The sequence below is a fragment of the Sminthopsis crassicaudata genome, chromosome 3, assembly GCF_048593235.1.
Source record: "Sminthopsis crassicaudata isolate SCR6 chromosome 3, ASM4859323v1, whole genome shotgun sequence".
Classification (NCBI taxonomy): Eukaryota; Metazoa; Chordata; class Mammalia; order Dasyuromorphia; family Dasyuridae; genus Sminthopsis; species Sminthopsis crassicaudata.
Genome location: NC_133619.1, coordinates 655545415 through 655565168, shown reverse-complemented (window position 1 = coordinate 655565168; position 19754 = coordinate 655545415). Strand labels below are relative to the sequence as shown.

At 44.1% G+C, this 19754-nt stretch overlaps 1 protein-coding gene across 3 annotated transcripts; it reads left to right on the top strand.

Annotated features, from left to right (window-relative positions):
* The first annotated feature begins 227 nt into the window (after positions 1-227).
* LOC141564715 (uncharacterized) lies at positions 228-19543 on the top strand. 3 transcript variants are annotated; one of them, XM_074307566.1, is made up of 5 exons: positions 228-296; positions 3155-3240; positions 5358-5484; positions 5809-5913; positions 17310-19543. In XM_074307566.1, exons 2-5 carry the CDS (start codon positions 3208-3210, stop codon positions 18959-18961), a joined length of 1917 nt encoding a protein of 638 aa, XP_074163667.1. In that variant the 5' UTR covers positions 228-296; positions 3155-3207; the 3' UTR covers positions 18962-19543. The 3 variants fall into 3 exon arrangements, with proteins under 3 accessions (XP_074163667.1, XP_074163668.1, XP_074163669.1); XM_074307567.1 differs by lacking the exon at positions 228-296 and adding an exon at positions 1513-2742; XM_074307568.1 differs by lacking the exon at positions 228-296 and adding an exon at positions 3613-3963.
* The last annotated feature ends 211 nt before the right edge of the window (positions 19544-19754 follow it).

The following is a 19754-nucleotide window of genomic DNA, read 5'->3' as shown; positions in this document are numbered from 1 at the left end:
AGACAGACACACACAGCCAGGGAATTAAAGTTTGGGGGCACACAAGACGTTTTATGGGGAGGCCGGGCCGGAGTCCTCCCCTGTTACATGGTAGTGGGCCATCCTGCCCTCAATCCCTCTCCGGGAGGACTACCAAAACGTCCACCCTGCGCAGGCCTTTGGGAATTGTAGTTTGGGCTCCGTTCTGCGCACGCGCACTTCATAGGAAGCAGCTGCGCGCGCAGCTCGGCTCCGTCGCCATTGGCAAAGCATCCGCTCGGAGGCAGCTCCTGAGGCTCCGCCGGCCACATCTCCAGGTACGGGTACCGGCGGCCTTAGCCCTAGGGCCTCGATGGCGTCTGCGTAGGAGCGGGACCCGCGCAGGCCGGTGGGGGAGTGTGATCGTCGAGCCGCCGTGCCAATGGCGGAGGTTGGGGCTCAGGGGGAGGGGCGGGTTCAGGCGGAACTTGTACTTGGGTAGGACCGTACTTGAGCCCGGCGGCTATTGGTCGGATGCCAGTGGGCGGGGCCACGGCTCGCGGACGTCGAGGTCATTGGCTAGTTGGGATACGGGTCTCGTGGAGCCCGAGATCCTCGATTATCCTTAGGGGCTGGGCCTGAAGACGGTCGCTTTCCTCCTAGCTCAGATTGGGTACTGCTCAGGGGCCCAGCGTAGGGCTTATCCCGGCCTCCCTCAGCTGGTCCTCAAGTGTTGCCTATGGAAACCGTTACCATGGTAACTGTCTCTGAGCCGCTAGCAGGCCTTGAAGCGGAAGATGGGGCCGTGGACGGGGGCGGCGTCGGGCCGGGGCTGCTTTACACCTACCCTGCGCTAGAAGGCGAGTCTCGCTTTCGGGGCGGGGGTATACGTGTGTGCAAATGGATCCCGGCGGCGAATTATCCCTGTTGCTCCCTCATGTGCTTCGATTTAAACAAACCAGGCACAGCACCATTGTTTGCTTTTAAATTTGAGATTTTTACTAAGGGAAAGACAAAGGAAGGAATGATCATCAAAACGGGGACTTCTGCCTCCAAATCTGGGTCGGGCCCCTCCCCCATGCCAGCTTGCAACACCTCCCCGTGGAGGGCAGGGTTGGGCAGCCCCTGTGCCCCGGGCCCCGCTCGGTGTGAACCCGGCTTGATGCCAGCCTCTGGGCTCTGGCTCCAGCTGTGGAAGGTTCCCCTGGGCCATCCCAGGCTAGGTGCTGCCCTGCAGGTGAGGGCACCTGGGGAAGAGTAAGAGCTGGCCAAAATCACCTTGTCTTGCCCCGCAGTGAGCATGTGAAAGATTTCCCCCCAAGTTTTGGGCCATTCCCACTCATAAACTTAGGCAAGGCCACCTTCCAGGTCCATTTCTTTCCTTCCGAGAGCTTCTGTGTGCTGGAATGATGGAGGTCCTCCCTCCGTCCTCTGGTGGCGGTTGAGTGCTGTCCGTAGGGAGCACTTGCCCCCGCAGGATGAAGTCCAGACCTGCAAACTGCCCATGGGTTTCTTTCTTTTTTTTTTTTTTTTACTTAACCTCCTGCTGCGGTTTTGGTAGCAAAGCAAACGTCTCCTGTCTCAGAAGCTGCTTTGTCTTTGGGCCTTCTGTGTTTCTAGAATCCTTTCCTCTCTGTCTTCGTGTTTATTTAAAATAGCTTCTCACGGCTGTGGGTTCGGGCAGGGTCTTGTCTTTGATGCCTCAAGGATCTGACAGTGCTGCTGTTGGCAGAAACATTGACCAAGTACTTATCTAAGGAGCACCATGTCAAGAGAAACGGTGTCAGCCTTCGGAGAGCTTATATTCTTAGAGGGAGAGAAAACTCACACAATGGAGTGGCAGCCAGGGAAGGGGGAAGTCACAGAGGTGGTGAAAAGGAGTCGGAACAACTGATCGGCCCGCCTTTTCCAGAAACAATGGACATGTTGATGTGACCACAGCCTGCAGAGTAACAGGCACAGAGGAACACAAGAGTGGCGTGCATCCTGGCGTGGCAGGGTGGAGAGATGTGGAGGCTCACCTCATCTTAGCCTTGCTGACTTAGATCTGGAAGGGGCCATCCTTGCTAGAGGAGCAAACTGAGGTGCAGAGAGGTAGCATCGTTTGTCCCGGATGACGTAACTAGTCGTTATCTAAGGCAGGATTGACCCTTAGTTGTCCTTGTTCCAAGGCGTGTGGCTAAGGAAGCCAGGGAATCAATTATCAAGCACTTGTGCATAGGGAAAAGGAACTCAAGTGTGTAGTCTTTATATTGCACAAGTGATGTTCCTACTCACAATACTTGGACTGTGACCTCCTCTTGTCCCCCCATCCCATCTTGCGTCCCAGAATGGAGCGCTGTCCCTTATAAGGAATCCTGGTGAGTCTCGGTCAGGTCTTTTGTTTAACTTTTTGCTGAAAACATGAGAATGTTGTTTGCAGTTTTCTGATATAATGCTGAAAGGCACGGGAATGAAAGGCCATTCTTTCTGTGCGTTGATTAAAGACCTTCCTTTATTGCTGCTGTGTTTTGCTCCAAAAACCTGGCCAGTTCCCCGAATAAAAACAGTCAGCCTAAGGGAATGAATAAAGTGTTCTCTTTTGTGGGCCCCCGAGATGGAAGCGCCCCACATCTGGAAGGCTGCTCCGTCTGGAGGGTCACATATCGAACGAGAATACTTGGCACAGTGCCTCCTTTGTTCTCAGTCTCGCGTAAGCCCCGTAGTGGGAAAGAAACTTTGGACTCTCACCCAGGAGGGGCGGGGACACCCTGCCTGGGACCCTTTCCCAGCCAGGAACCTCAGGTATTGGTGCTCTCCCGGAGTTGTTTGTTTGTTTGTTATGGCTGTTTGTTAAGTGTGTATTATAAGTTCACTTTTCAAAATATCTTGTTTGAATCAATATTCTATGTAGTAATAATAATGTGTGCTCTCCCCTCCCCCCTCAAGTCTGTGCCTGTTGAATTCTGGATTAGATTAACTTCACACCCCCTCAAAGGAATGCCTTCTGAGAATGGGGGGGGCAGAAGCCAAGTCCACCTTCTGAGCCCGAGTCCAGGCTCTCAATCAAGGTCCTTAGGTCTGTTTGCTCTGACTTGGTCAATACCCAGCATTAATTGGAAGTGTGGCTAGAGAGCTAAGTAATCCTAGAGTTGGGGGTTCCCTGCCTGGGGGTTCAGGAGAGCTTCAGTCTTTGACGGTCATTTCTCTTCTCCAGCTCTTTCTGCCCCATTCGAGTCCCATTGCCGAGAGGGGAACGGAGAGGAGGGAATGGCCCCTGAGCTGCTGACGGTCAAATGCCAGGTGAGTTGGAATTCCCTCTAGCTTAAAAAACCCTCTTTGTGGGTGTTTCCTTCTTTGTCCTCCTCCCCTCTGAATAAACCTTCCTAATAAAGGCCAATCCACGGATTTTTGGAGACATGAATTCTGCATTTATTATGCTCTTATTGGATGCACTCTCGTATTTAGAAAGCATCTTGTTGGGATGGTTCCTGAATATGAATCGCCCTCCAACAGACTAGAGCAGTGGCCATCCAGTCCCCACTTAAAGATCCTGGCTGTGTGGGGGGAGGGAGAAACGGAATAGGAGGAGTAGGGAACCTCTGCCTTTCTGGATGGCCCAGTCTGCTCACTGTTGGACAGCTCCTTGGTTCTTGTTCCTGATTCTGCCCTCAGGGTCAAACTGGACAGGTGGAATCCATCCCTCTTCAGAGCAGCCCTTCCGGTTCTTGGACCCCTTAGTCTTTGGAAGAGCTATATAAACCCCAGGCGTTGATCCTCATGACAAATGAAAATCGTGAAGCAGAACAGGAAGAGTGAATGTCGAGGAGGGCCACAGAGAGTGAGAGGAGCTTTGCTTTTGAGACCAGCAGACCTGGATTCGAGTTCAGGCACTGCCACTTAACTGCTTGTAAGACCTTAGCCGGCTCACTTTACTTCTGGCCTCAGTTTTGTCCTCTGTCGTAGGAAGGGGCTGGGCCAGATGCCCAGTCTGTGAAAGACATGTTAAACCACATGCAGAAGTCGGTAAGTCTCCTGCTCTACGAGAAAGGGAGGGTGTTTTGTTCTGTTTTCTGGAAGCAAGGATATTCCCTCCACAAGATGGAGTTGAGCTGCCGCTTTCCCTCTCTGCTTGGCTACACTCAGTTCCTTCAGTGGCTCCCCATGTGCCATGACAGGATGTCCCCCATGCTCGGGGTCCTTCCTAGAAGGAGGCGTCCTGAACTGGGGGGAGTCTTTTTGGGGTGTTCCGCCAGGGCAGGGAGAAAGCGGCTCTCCTCCTTGTCTCCTTCAGGACCCTATCTCTCTCTTCACTCACTCTCAGGTGACAGGGAGCCCTTAGAATCTCTGAGCTTGTGGTCTACTGAGCTCCCATCCCCTCCTCATTGATCTAGCCTTGTTCCTTCAGCAGGGAAAGGCCATGTTTGGATTCTTGTGAGACTTGCTATGGATTCCCATTCCTGGATGACTGCTCTCGCTCTTCCTTTGATCCGACCCTTTCCTCCGGCTCCGGCCTTGGCCCTCTGTGGCTTTCTTTCTCCTCCTGCCATGGTCTTTGACCTTTACCCCTCTCCGTGTTCCACTCTCTGACCTCAGCTTTGCAGAATGCCTTGGCACCCTCTGTTGCCACAACCGGGTGGTTGGGGTTACCATCACGCTGCCAGACTTTCTCTGCTTCCCCTTTCCCCGAGGCAGATTTCCCTCTGCAGTGCCAGGCCCTAGGGGTCTAGCCTGCCTTCCTTCACCCTTTGAAATCTGCTCTTCCTAAATCTGAGCTGCGTGTCACTGGATCTCACTGCTGCTGCTCCTTTGCCGTCGCAAAATCTGAGGGGCCATTTCCCCTAATGTTCCCGTGATTCACTGGCTTTGATGATGATCAGGCCACGTGGTGCAGTCTGGGCCCGGGGTCTGGAAGACGGGTGCAGATTCTGGTTTGGATACTTGGTGACAGAGCTAGTGCAGAAATGCAAAGGGTAACTGGACCCTTTTCAGCCCCATCTGTAAAATGGGAATATTGCTTGCCCCTATCTCTAGGAGCCTGGTGATGCTCCAACAGGGTGCCGTGTAGGAGGTGCTTGGCTAGTGTTCAAGGGTCCCTCAGATGAAGGTTCTTCTTCCACATTGGAAGAGTGATGATGGCAGACCTGTCCCTGGATCACAGAGATCGTTGATGTATTTGTTTCCCGCGCGTGCTCAGCCTGCCCTCCATGTAGCGTGTGCTCACCACGTGTTTGCCGAGTTTGCGTGTGGGAGCTTGAGGGTGACGAGTTGTCAGGGTCAATTTGAGCCATTAAAAAGAAAAACTACACTGGGCAACAGTGTCGATAGTAACCGTGCTGTGAGAACTGCCTCCCATGTATCTTTGCCAGGGCATGTCCCCCCGTGATCTGTGTCTGAGAAGCAGTGTGTCCATGTTTCAGAGACCCGTGACGTTCCAGGATGTCTCTGTGGACTTCACATGGGAGGAGTGGGGCCAGCTGGACCTGCCACAGAGGGACCTGTACCGGGACGTGATGCTGGAGAACTATGAGAACCTCGTGTTTCTGGGTAAGGACCGTTTATATCTTTTTATTGGGTTGCCCAGGCTACTTCCCAAAGGCTGTGGGGTGTCTGAGAGGCTCCTTTGAGTTTGTTCCACATGAATATTCCAGAATATATGGAGTATTGGGGATGGAGAGGGAAATTGTTTCTGAATCTTTGGGGCTCATGGGCCAGAGTTGTTTCTGCTTTGCCTCCCCAGGAGTGAGGCCTTTGTCGGGGCTGCCCCTCTGCTTTCTTTGTTCTCTATTATGTTTTCCCCTTGAGGGGAAACATTCCGGATTGAGATCACAAATGGTTCTTCAGCTCTATTCTCTTCTACCCCATAAACAGGCCTGTTGGTTTCCAAACCCTATGTGATCTCTCAGTTGGAGCGAGGAGAAGCACCGGGGCTTCTGAGGGAGCCCAAGAGAGAAGTGCTCATTGGCCCCGGTCCAGGTGAGAGTGTGAACCCTGGCTGAGAAGCCTCCCAGCTCACCCCAGGGAGCCAGGGAGCTGAGGAATTCTTCTGCAAGGTTTCGGGCCCAGGGTGCAGGGGAGGGCTGGTTTAGCAGGAGCGCTCCTACGTCCTCATCCCCTTCAGTGGTCACTCATTTTCTTGAGATCTGCCTTCTCCTCCCTCACATCCCCTAGGTGCAGAAAAGACAACAGCCTTTTTTCTTGAGGATGAATGTTCCTAGTTTTCTTTTTTCTTTTTTTTTTTCCCCAGGCTGGGGTTAAGTGACTCGCCCAGGGTCACACAGCTAGGAAGTGTTAAGTGTCCGAGACCAGATTTGAACTCGGGTCCTCCTGAATTCAGGGCTGGTGCTCTATCCACTGTGCCACCTAGCTGCCCCCGAGGATGAATGTTTAAAAATACCCTCTAAATGTACAAAACACAAAAACATCCATGTAAGAAGGTCACACTTCCAGAAACAATAGAGATAGGGATGCAAGGCCTGCGTCTGGAGCAGGCTCCCGAGTGTCCAGGGCAGCAGACATGGCACCAGTCAGAAGTCTGCTCTGGGCTGCCAGGGATTCACCTTGTAGGAGGACTGAGCAGGGCCTTCCCTGGCAGCGCCAGATGTCACTCAGTAATGGCCGGAGAAGGCAGTCCATGCCATCTGTCACCTCGCCAATTCCTTCCTTATCAGAAGCAGCCCAAGGGGAGGCTGGGAAAATCTTTGTGATTCTTGGGGACAGATTGAGATGCTCAGGAGGCCTTGGGCCCAAGGTTTGGCCTTTGTGCCATAACTCTGAAGGCTGTCAGAATGGGAGATAGCTGTGGGTGATCTGTGAAGGCACAAAGGACATTTCGGGAAGAGCCTGAGGAAGCGCTTTCAAAAGTGAGTCTTTGGCAAGAGCCTAAAGACACGGGAGCACAAGCTCATCACAGCTGCCTGTTGACAGTTAGGGGTGATAAAGAGAAAGATTGAGAAGGGTATTGGGTAGCCAGTCCAAAAGATAGAGCAAGAGCGTGGGTTGTGGGGTTTTGTGCCAGAAACAGGAAGGATGGGGCCCAGTCAGAGACAGCACACGCCTAAGGGAGGTTGGCATTTACCTGCCATCTTGTAAATCTAAGCAATCCTGCGAGAAAGAGAGAACTGTCTGCCAAGATCCAGATGACACAGAGAGAAGCTGGGGGGGCAAGGTGTCTCCTGAGATGCCCAGAAGCTGACAAACATCAAAATGCAAGGATGGAGCTAGTGCGGAAACCATGGCACTAAGTTTGGACCATAAAGAAGAGGGCCTCGTGTCCTGGGAACAAGAGTGAAGATTAGTCTTAGGGATCCCTGACATGTCAGTGAGGTTCTTGATTAGAATGGGCTCTACATGGGCCCCGTTCATTATTTGAAAGAAATGAGACAATAAAAAGGGAGTTGGGGGTAGCATTTGGGAATATGGTGGAGAACATTGGGTCCTGGCAGTTTTAAGCTCTGCGCTTCAGAGAATGTAGCCCAGAACAGAGCTAGTAGTTATTAAATGTTATTAAAGGTCATTCACTCAATAAACATTGATTAGGAACCTGTTTTTCTGTGCTGGCCACTGGAGATACAAAGGCAGATGGGAGACATTCCCTTCCCTTCAGTTAGAACTTACATTCTGCTGGGGCGGAGAACATTGATGTCTACGGGTAGATACAAGTAAATAGACATTGGGGGGGGGGGAGGACTCACTAGAAGCTAGAGGAATCAAGAAGGGCCTGCAGAGTGTGCACTTGAGCCAAGGCTTAAAGAAAATGGGATAATAAGGCGCTACGGTGAGAACCAAGTACATTGTAGAGAGGGGGAAGCTTGGAGATGGAGAACTGTGCTTGAGGAACAAACACCAAGCGCCATTTTGGGTGGTGAGAGTGGGATGTGGAATAAGGCTGAAAGGGCAGTTTGGGGCCAGATTGTGCCGAGAGGAGACGTTTGTGTTTGATCCACAGAACGATAAGGGCACGGGATTTATTGAGTACTAAGGTGACATGGTCAGACCCATGCTGTAGGAAGATCACTTTGGCAGCTTAGTGGAAGAGGGAGACTTGAGGGAAGGAGCTCCATCAGCAGCCATCGAAAGCATCCAGGGGAGGCAGTGAGGGTCTGAGGGAGGCTGGTGACCGTGTGAGAGGAGAGAGGAAGGGCTCTGGCAGGGAAGGTTTGACAAGAAGAGAACAATTCTTTGTTTTGGCTGTGTGGAGTTTGAGATATGGAGCAGAGGGAACAGAGCTGAATAAATAATGTTCTAAGAATACCCTGATAGAGGTGATGATTAAAGACATAGGAGTGGATGAAATGGCTAAGAGTTAGGGGATAAAGAGAACGGGGTAGAAGAGGAGAGAAGGGGCTGCAGGACAGAGTCCTGGTAGGTATGCACAAGTAGGGGGCAAGACATGGACGATCCAGCAAAGGAGACGGAGCAGGAGCAGTATGACCAGAAGACCAGGTGAGAACAGACTCAGAAAACCTGAGGAGGACGCTGGGCAGTGTCAGAAGCTTCAAGGAGACCATCACTCACCAGGAGAATCACCCCTCGGGAATTAGGCTACTCTGTACCTTCCTGATCTGGGCAGCTCCTTAAGACTCCAGGCACAGAGAAGGGCTGGGGAGCCTCCTAGCTCCACTTCCGTGCTGTTGAACATAGATTGGAATGGGGAAGGAGAAGCAGGGACAGGTGGTAGGAAGCGGGAGAAGGGAGACATCCTAGGTAATTAAAAAAAATTTTATTTCAATTATTTTTAAATTTTTATTTTTCCCAGCTACATGTAAAAACATTTTGGGAGGGTGTACATGTATATTCATTTTTTACACATTTCTTTATGAATCATGTTGGGAGAGAAAAACCAGAACAAAGGAGAAGAATCATTAGAGGAACAAAAACAGATGGAAAAGGAAAAAAAAGTGAACACGACATGTATTAGATTTACATTCAGTTTTCATAGTTCTCTTTCTGGATGCAGATGGTGTTTTCCATCTCAGAGTTTATTGGGATTGCCTTGAATCACTGAACTGCTGAGAAGAACAATATCTGTAATAGCCGATCATCACATATTTTTTTTTTTTTTTTGTCAGTAACTTATTTTTTATTCTTTTAATTTTTTTCTGAATTTTATTTAAAGAAACAATAAGAGAAAACAAAAACAGAAAAGGGATACAAAACAAAAGACAATATAGTCATGTGCCCAGCAGAACATCAGGAAGGATTCAAAATATATGACAATAAATACCAATTCAAGAAAGTATATATATTAGTAGAAGTTATATTCATGAGTATCCAGATTTTCTTTATTTCTTTGTAAATTATTCTTTTGCTCTCTAGCTGTGCAACTTTTTTACTTTACTCTTTTTTACCCATTTTATCCCTCCCATCCCTCCAAGCAGGCTATAGTTAAGTGTAGAGAGCTATATACATACACACATACATACCCCCACACATGGACACACACACATCTTCCCTACCCCTGCTGATTGTTTGCTTTAATTCTGCTCCTTAATTTGCCTTGCTATTAACTTAGCCTCCCCCCACCCATGGATGCTCTCTTCTCTTCTTCCTTACCCTTTCCTTCCCCCTTTCCCCATCCCTCCCCCCTTATTTCTTTATAGATTTTGGAGGGTGCTATCCCTTCATACTAGATTTGTATTATTGCCTATTTAACTCATTCCCGAATATGAGGTTTTCAGAACTATGAACCCTTCTCCTTCCTCTAATTCTTCCTCTGCACTCATCTGTATGATGTAATTATTACTTTTTACCTTAACTCTGCCCCAATCTTTTTTTTTTTTGAGTTGTTGTATTGTTGATGCCGATCTTAAATATATGCTAAAGATTTCCCATATAAGTAAAAACTATAAACAATTTGTCCATGTTGAATTCCTTGAAATTGATCTTTGATATTGGCTCTTATGTGTTGAATTTTCTAGTAAGTTCGAGTTTGGTCGATAGAAAGCCCTGAAAATTTGCAAGTTCACTCAATGTCCATTTTTTCTTATTCAATATTATAGATAATTTTTCTGAATATGATATTTCTAGTGGCAGATCTAGTTCTTTTGATTGTCAGTAGATATGATTCCAGGACCTGTGGTCTTTTATTGTGGCTCCTGATAAATCTTGTACAATTCTAATTGTAGTTCTATTGTATTTGAATTGATTTTTTTTCTTGTTTCTTGCATAATTTTCTCTTTGATCTGGGAGGTTTTGAAATTTGGCAATAAAGTTCCTGTATGTTTATCATAAAGAATCTCATTGAGGTAGTGATTGGTGGGTTTTTTTTTCCTATTTCTACTTTTCCCTCATGTTTTATCACTCCAGGACAGTTTTCTTGGATTATTTCTTGCATTATTGTATCAAAATCCTTTTTTTGGTCACAACTTTCAGGCAATCCAATTATTCTTATATTTTCTCTTGATCTGTTTTATAGAGATGTCATTTTTCTTATGTTTTACATTCTTCTCTTTTTTCATTCTTTATAATGTTTTGGTTTTTTTCTTGGTTTCCTCTTGTCCAGTTATAATTTTCAAAGAGTTATTTTCATCTTTAAGACTCTGTATCTCTTTTTCTAGTTGGTTAAGTTTTTTTCCATAATCTGGTTTTTCTTGGATGGTTTTTATTTTTATTTTATTTTTTTTTTTAGTTTTTCCTCAGTATCTCTCATTTGATTTTCAAATTCTTTTTTGAGTTCTATAAATTATCTCTGGGCAAGGAGTGATTTCACGTTACTCTTTGGGGTAGAAGCTTTTTTTTTTTTTTTATTTCAGTGTCCTCCTCTGAAGATGAACCCTGATCTTCCCTGTTACCATAGTATGTATGTTTCTGTGATGGGATTCTTCTTTGCCAGTTCATTTTTTAAATAAGAGGTTTTAGTGCAAGCGCCTCTGATCCTGGAGCAGGGCAAGCATGGAACCTCTGGCTTCACCAGGAACCGTGCCCCCAAAATACCCCTTTCAGTGAGTGTCCCTGCCCCCCTGCCACTGCACTGCTTGTGGGCTGGTTTCCTCTCGCCCAGGGCTGTACCCTGCAACTCAGCTGGGCTTGGTGTCCCCCCCCTCCACAAACAGTCCCCAAAGTGAAAGTTTCTGTGATTCCTCCTGAGGCTCCTAGCTGCAGAGCTGCCCTCTTGGCATTTCTCTGGATTTCTCATCATCCCGGAGATATTTGCTCTTCACATAGGTTAATCTTTCTTCAGATGTTCTCAGGTGGTATCCAGAGGTCCCCTATTCTGCTCTAAGTCTTCTTGATTTTTCATGAGTCTGTGTCCACCCTGAGACGCAAAGTTGTTCTATTTGTGGGAGAAATTGACCAGCTGACTCCTCCATTTTCCCCAAATCCTCCCATCACACATCCTGCTGTGACTATGGACAATGCTTTCTTAGTTCTGGCTTATTTCACTAGCATCAGTTCCTGTCAGTCTCTCCAGGCCTTTCTGAAATTATCGTACTGGTCATTTCTTACAGAACAATAATATTCCATAATATTCATATACCACAACTTCTTATTCAGCCATTCTCCAACTCATGGGCATCCACTCAGTTTCTACTTTCTTGCTACTGCAAAAAGGGCTGCTACATTTTTGTATATGTGGGTCCTTTCCCTCCTTTATGATTTCTTTGGGGTACAGACTTAGTAGAGACACTGCTGGGTCAGAGAGTCTGTGCAGTTTTACAGCCCTTTGTACATAGTTCCATATGGCTTTCCAGAATGGCTGGATCATTTCACAACTCCATCAACAATGCATTAATGTCCCAGTTTTCCCACACCCCCTCCAACATTTATCATTATCTTTTTCTGTCATTTTAGATAATCTGAGAGTTGTGAGGTGTTACTTCCAATTTGTTTTAATTTGCATTTCTTTAATCAATAGTGTTTTAGAGTATTTTTTCCATTTGGTTATAGATGGCTTTAATTTCATCACTTGAAAATCATCTATTAATATTCTCTGACCATTTTATCAATTGGGGAACGACTTGCTTTCTTATAATTTTGACTCATTTCTTTATATATTTTGAAATGAGGCCATTATCAGAACTATTGGTTATAAAATTTTTTTTCCCAACTTTCTGATTCTTTTGGTTGCTGCAAAATCTTTTTCATTTAATGCAATTGAAATTGTCCATTTTACATTTCATAATGTTCTCTAGTTCTTATTTGGTAATAAATTCCTCCCTTTTCCAAAGATCTGATAAGTAAACTATTCCCTTTCTCTCTTAATTTGCTTATGATGTCACCCTTTAGACCTAAAGCATGAACCCATTTTGACCTTATTTTGGTATAGGGTATGAGATGTAGGTCTTTGCTGAGTTTCTGACCTATTTTCTAATTTTCCCAGCAATTTTTGTCAAATAATGAGTCCTTATTCCAGAAGTTGGAGTTTGGGATAGATTACTGTAGTCATTAATTATTGTGTCATGAACATCTCATCTAGTCCATTGATCTACCATTCTATTTCTTAGGCAGTACCAAATGGTTTTGATAACTGCTGCTTTATAATAGAATTTTAAGTCTGGTACTGATATGTCACTGGTCTGAATTTTTTTTTTTCATTAGTTTCCTTGATATTCTTGACCTTTTCTTTTTTCCAGATGAATTTGGTAATTTTTTAGCTAAATAAAATAAATTTTTGGAAATTTGATTACAGCACTGAACAAGTAGGCTAACTTGGGTAGAATTACCATTCTTATTATTTTGTCTTGACCTACTCATGAGCAACTGATATTTTTTCCAGTTGTTTAGATCTGACTTTATTTGTGTGAAAAGTGTTTTATAATTATGTTCATAAGTTTTTGGTTTTGTCTTGGCAGGTAGATACTCACATAAGTTTTTTTTTTTTTTTTCATAAAACCAACTCTTAATTTTATTAATTAGTTTAGTAGTTTTCTTACTTTCAATTTTATTAATCCTTTGATTTTCAGAATTTCTAATTTGATATTTAATTGGGATTTTAAGATTTGTTCTTTTTTTAGTGTTTTTAGTTGCCCAGTTAATTCATTGGTCACTTTCTCTGTTTTATTCATATACCTATTTAGAGATATAAAATTTCCCCTAAGAACTGCCCATCGATTTTGGTGTGTTGTCTCATTATTATGTCATCATTCTCTTGGATGAAGTTGATACTTTTATGATTTGTTGTTTGACCCACTCTGCTCTGGGGTACAGGGAATGCTATCCCAAGCCTCTTGTGCAGCTTTGAGCACAGGAGCCCCTTGTGTTTGGTGTCTTGCTCACAGTGGGGTTAGCCCTGCCTGTCTCTCCTGTTGCTGCCTGGGATTGGAAGTTGCCAAAGCCAAGAGTTTCACTTGCTGATTTGCTGTGATTAAGTCTGTGTCACTGGCTTTCCCAGATACTATCTGAGCTGGATTGAACACCGCTTTCGCCCCAGTGAGAATGACCTTTCTTGAAATCCTTCCAATCTATCTTGACCCAGAGAATAGTTTCATTCCTATCTCCATAGGCTCTTTTTGCTATAGACTCTGTTCAGAGGCTTGGTTTCATGTTTGGGAAAGCTTAAGCAGCTTCCTAGCTTCACTTGCCCATCTTACTCTGTCCCTGGAAGGCTCTTGGGTAACTCTGGAGAGAGCACCGTTAGTTCAGATACAGGTTCTGAAGGCAGAGTACTGATGAGTAACAAAAGAGGGGACGTGAGGGTATGAGTTATTTCAGGGAAATGAATGAAGCTAAAAACGTGTGAGACATGAGGTTCAGCTGAGAGGATAAGGAAATGAAAGGGGGTTTGGTTTCTGAGGAAAGTGGGAAAGAGAATCACTTAGGAAGGATCACTGGCCTGGAGTGAGGGCCCAGTTTCCCAGGAGGTCCAGTGAATAAAGCCCAAGGCCTACAGGCAGGAAGACCTATGTTCAAATACAGTCTTATTAGTTGTGTGATCCTGGGCAAATCATGTAACTTCAATTTGGCTCAGTTTCTTCATCATGTAAAGTGGGGGATATAAATAATCCCTACTTAGATGGATAGCTTTGAGAATCAAATAAAATAATATTTGTAAAATGCTTAGCACAGTGCCTGGCATAGAGTAGGAATTATGAAAATAAGCGCTTATTTCCTCCCCTCTCCAGTTGGGGTTTAGAGAGCATAAATTTGTAGCAGTTCTAGTAGCTCCAGCTCTCTTTAACAGTAGTTAAAGAGTGGTGAAGAGCACAAAAATAATTTTTAAAACACTACTGAAAAAAGAGAGGAAAATGAAAGAAAGGTTAGTCTTGATGAAGATTAGCTCAGAGGTCAGACTAGCCTACTTTCCTTTTTGAAGACTGCCTTCGGTAGAACTTTGTCCCAGAGTCTGATAACGCATCTCAGGCTCCTCTTGTGGCAGTGATGGAAACACGTGGTCTACACGCACACTGTAAGCCTCTGGAGTGAGCCTGGGTCACACCCAGAACATAGAGACATCTGTGGTTTGATGTCAGTCTGGAAGCAGGTCTCCCAGAGATTGAGGTTGGTCTTGGGCAGCTTCACATCTGTCAGGGAGAGGGAGCTACCGCCTTTCCAGGCTGCCCCATCCTACTTTTGCACAGCTCTAATTGTTGGGATATTTATCCAATATCCCTCGTTCTGCTCTCGGGCCAAGCAGAACAAATCTAATCCCTCATCCATATGGTAGCCCATCAAGCATTTATTAAGCACTTCTTATATGCCAGGCACTGTGCTAAGTCTTGGGAATACAACAAAGGGAAAAAACCCAACCAGTGTCTGCTCTCAAGGAGACAAAATGCAATAATGTGCCAACAAGCCCACACTGGAGGCTGGGATACAGCAGAAGAAAGGCACTGGCAATAAGCATGAGACACACGAGACAAGACCTCCTGGCCCCCGGCCCCAGATTCTGTATTCTTTCAGTTGATCTTCATGTGACAGGGACTCAGAGCCCTCCCCTCTTCTGACTTTCTTCCTAAGAAGGTGGAGAGTCTCCATGTCACAGATGTCCTTCTGAAGCTGTGATACCCAGACCTGAACATAAGCTCTGCCCCCCTGCCCTGTGGCCTGGGGCCCCTTAGCTCTGTGGATGTGAAGGTTGCAGCCCACTTAGGTCCCTACACAGACTTGCTTAGTCTCACTACCTCTAGTATGATCACTGTTTATCACTATCTGCTTGGAAGAAGGCCTAGGATTCCTTCTGGCCAAGGCCATTTTGGATCCCACTTTTGCCCATTATCCTTCATCCCCTTTTGGATCTTCCTTTGGACATCATTTTGTCTTCATCCCTGTTGTAGAAATGTGAAATGGCCCATGGCTGAGGCTGGTTTCTTGGGGAGTCCACCAAGGGACTGGCTTCCACTCTGTCTTCCACAAATGTTTTAGCTTTAAAGTTCATTTTTTTGAAGGGATGGTTTGTTACACTGGGGTTGTTGTTCAGTTCCAATCTACATTTACTTTTCATCTCTCCAGCTTTCCCCAGAGGATGTTCTCAGCGCAAATGTTTGGCTGACAGCATTTCCTCATGTACCATACAGACATACAATAATCAGATGTTTGTTAGGAATAAGGCACCAGCACTAAGTCTGGATGTTATGATTAGAAGTGAGCAAAAGGGTAAACCGAGGCAGGTTTGAGAATCACATTTATTAGGAGGGGCATGCTATCGATCAATAAATGGGTCAGTGGATCACTACTATTTTTGCCAAAGACCTTGAGCAAAAGGACAATTCTTATATAGGTTTGGGGGAGTACAGAACGAAGAACAGAGCACAGTAGATGACATCATGGAGTTAAAGGCAACATGATTGGTTACAGAACTGTGAGGTTCAGGGAGAAGTATGATTGGTTTGTAATGGGACTAGGAAAGACTCCGCATTTTTGTTTCTTGAGACTGAGATGGGCTCATTGACCTGAGTGCAGGTACAAGAGAGAAAACTGAGCATTCTTGAGCAATAGCTTGGCGAAGTAGAGATGTCGGGCCCAGACTCCCTTTCCATTCACACCATTCTCCAAGGTCAGTTAAATTCCTTGTGCAGGAAAGCTAGATTTTTAAACTTATACATTATAGGTTAGCGGAACTCTGAACTAAATTTGGAGACAGAGAACTATGACTTAAGTGGTTATAGGACAAAATCAATTATTTGTAAATAGGATGAATAAGAATTTGGTACAGGATCCATTTTTAATCTCATGGGGATACAAGAACACAAAAATGACAACAGTATCTGCCCCAAAGGGTTGATATGCTCCTGTTTCATGGACCTGATAACCATGCCCTTCCATTTTCCCCACCAGCTTTTGGGCTGATAAAATGTTTGACCACTATTTTAAATGAAGAAATTAAAATATGTATTGCTTTTTAAAGTTTTAGACAATTAAGGGGGGAAAATCTTTAAGAATTGTAGAGGTATAATGTCTTAATAAGAAGGCCTACATGAGAGTGGGCAGTTATTGCACTGAGGCAGCTAGGTGGTGAAGTGGATAAAGTGCTAGAGGCAGGAAGAGCTGAGTTTCAAGTCAGCCTCAGACGCTGTGAGATCCTGGATAGTTGTTTGCCTCAGTTTCCTATTTATAAAAATATATTTATATTTACTAAAAATATATATATTTATATAAATAATAATGAGGCCTGCCTCCCCGGGTGACTGTGAGGATGAAAAAAAAAAACATTTATAAAGGACAGACAAGGCTGGCACATAAAAATGTTTATTTCCATCCCCACCACCTGTATTGTCCACAGTGCCTGTGGTGCCATGTGTCCTAAAGCCTAGTTTCCTGTTCTTAATCAGATGTTCTGTTAGAGAGTTTGATACAAATCCACTGACTTTATTCCTACAATAGGTTATCTCTTCCTTGTTCACTCATTACCCATCTTTTGTGATTTTGACTAACTACAGTCCTTGGACTGATCTCTCTTTCTTATGGTTGTTTTTGATGACAACCTTCAGCCATAGAGGAAATCTCAATAAGCACCAGAGAATACGTACTAAAGAGAAACCCTTTGACTGTAAATAAAAGTGGGAAAGTCTTTAGCCACAGGACATCCCTACTAAGAGATTGATTGGATTTTTTTTTTTTTTGAGACAAATGGGGTGACTTGGCCAGAGTCACCTAGCTAGGAATTGAGACCAAATTTGAACTCAGGTCCTCCTGACTTCAGGAGTTGGTGTTCTATCCACTGCACCACCTAGCTGCCCCAAGATTGATTGGATTAGAGCAAGTATCTTAAGTAGGATATGAACTCAGCCACTCTCCATCACCAGGACAGTTTATATCTAAACAGTCTTCTTTGAAAAGTCCTGCTAGTTTGCCAATTTTTTTCCATATTAATTGTCCTCCTTCATGAAGGAAAGCAAATGTAAAAATCCACCATGAAGTAATTTACTTTTTCAAAGCACAACAAATAGTAAATACTAATAATCTGTTTTTGCTTTTTTTTTTTTTTCTCACAGATTATCTTAGTCAGGAAATTAGATCTCAAATCAAGAACTCCACTCCACAGGAGGGCCTTTGCCTAGGAGCCGATCACAATCTCACAAGGGATGATCCCTGGGATTCCAAGATGAAAGAAGTTTGGGGATATTTTAATGATGTAGAGGAACAAAAGGATACTCTGGAGAAACAATCTAGAATTAGTCTTCAAGAAATGTCTAATAGCATAGACATCCAAGGATGCAGTATGTTTGCAAGAAGTTGCAGTCCAAGCTCATTGTTTGTATCACAACAAGGAGTTTCTACAGGAGAAAAGTTCTATGAGGATGATACACTTGGAAAGAGCTTTAAGCAGTTTTCAGAACTAATTGAACAGCATAGAGTTTCCTTTTGGCAAAAGCTTTGTAACTATAGTAAATGTAGAGAGGCCTTTAGTTATCACTCAGATCTTATTCACTTTCACATGATATGTACTGAAGACAAATTATATGAATGTACTGGATGTGGGAAAGCTTTCAATAAAACTTCACACCTTACTCCTCATCAGGGACTTCATATTGGAGAGAAACCCTTTGAATGTAATGAATGTGAAAAATCCTTTAGTTGGAGGACATCCCTTATATATCATCAGAGAATTCATACTGGAGAGCTTCCCTTTGAGTGCAGTAAATGTGGAAAGGTTTTCAGCCATAAGACATTACTTATTTATCATCAAAAAATTCATACTGGAGAGAAACCCTTTGAATGCAGTGATTGTGGAAAAGTTTTTAGCAAGAAATCATATCTTATTCAACATCAGAGAATTCATAGTGGAGAGAAACCTTTTGTGTGTAATGAATGTGGGAAAGCCTTTATCCAGAGGGGGCACCTGACTAAGCATCAGAGAATTCATGCTGGAGAGAAGCCTTTTGCATGCAATGAATGTAGGAAAGCCTTTAGCCAAAGGGAACACCTTATTGTACATCAGAGAATGCACACTAGAGAAAAACCCTTTGAATGCAATGAATGTGGGAAAGCCTTTAGCCTGAGGGGTAACCTTACTCAACATCAGAACATTCACACTAGAGAGAAGCCACCTTGTAAGTGTGATGAATGTGGAAAAGACTTCAGCCATAGGGGTTCCCTGGTTCATCATCAGAGAATCCATACTGGAGAAAAGCCCTTTCAGTGTAATATTTGTGGAAAAGCTTTCAGTATGAGATGCTACCTTAATAGACATCAGAGAAATCATACTGGAGAAAAGCCCTTCGAATGCAATGAATGTGGGAAAACTTTCAGCCGTAGAGGAAATCTTAATGAACACCAGAGAATCCATACTGGAGAAAAACCCTTTGATTGTAATAAATGTGGGAAAGCCTTTAGCCATAGAACATCCCTTAGAAATCACCAGCGAATTCATACTGGAGAGAAACCATTTGAATGTAATGAATGTGGAAAAGTCTTCAGCCAGAGAGGGAACCTTACTGAACATCAGAGAATTCATACTGGAGAGAAACCCTTTGAATGCAATGAATGTGGAAAAGCCTTCAGCCAGAGGGGAAAGCTTACTGAACACCAGAGAATTCATACGGGAGAGAAACCATTTGTATGTGACGATTGTGGGAAGTCCTTTAGCCAGAGGGGAAACCTTAATGAACATAAGAAAGTTCATACTGGAATGGAACCCTTTTAATTCAATGAATATAAGGAAGTCTATAATCACAACTCATGCCTTAACATCAGATAATTCAAACTGAAGAAAAATTCTGTTAAGTGTAATGCAGAAAAATTGTTAACCCGAGAACAGCTTTAAAATCAGAGAAATCTTTTAATGACTGTGGAAATAATTCAGCTGTGCCATATCCCTTATTTATTGCCATATAATTGATTCACATTGTCGAGAAAAAGTTGAGTGTAATGTGGGAGAGGAAAACCTAATAAAGATAATTTATGATAGAAGTCACTTGAATATAATGAATGTGGGATATCTTTCTTTCAAAGCACATCCTTTATAATAAGAGCAAACTTAATGGAAATAGACATTTTAAATGTAATGAATTTTGGAAAACCTTCACCAAGAGAAGAAAAATTTATTGACTAAAAGACTGTTCATAATGAAGAAAGAAATATCTTGCACAAATAATGAATATGAAAAAACCTTTAGCCACAGGGAACCCTTATTAAATTGCACAGAATTCATATGAGAGAGTATCCTGTGTGATGTGGGAAGTTGAGCTGTGGATCAGTTTTGGTTTGTCATCACAAAAATAGAAAAGGCCTTTGCAAGAAATGTAAGAAAAGTCTTTAAAAGCCTTTAGAAATAACAAGAATTAAAATGGAAGAAAAAATTAATGTAATTATTGAGCATACATTGAGGTTGTAATTCATTCCTGTTAAGACATCCAAGATTTTGAATGATGGGGATGTGATACTATGGGGAGAATTGTATAATTATTTAATAGTGAAGAGAAGGCAGTGTTTGTCGC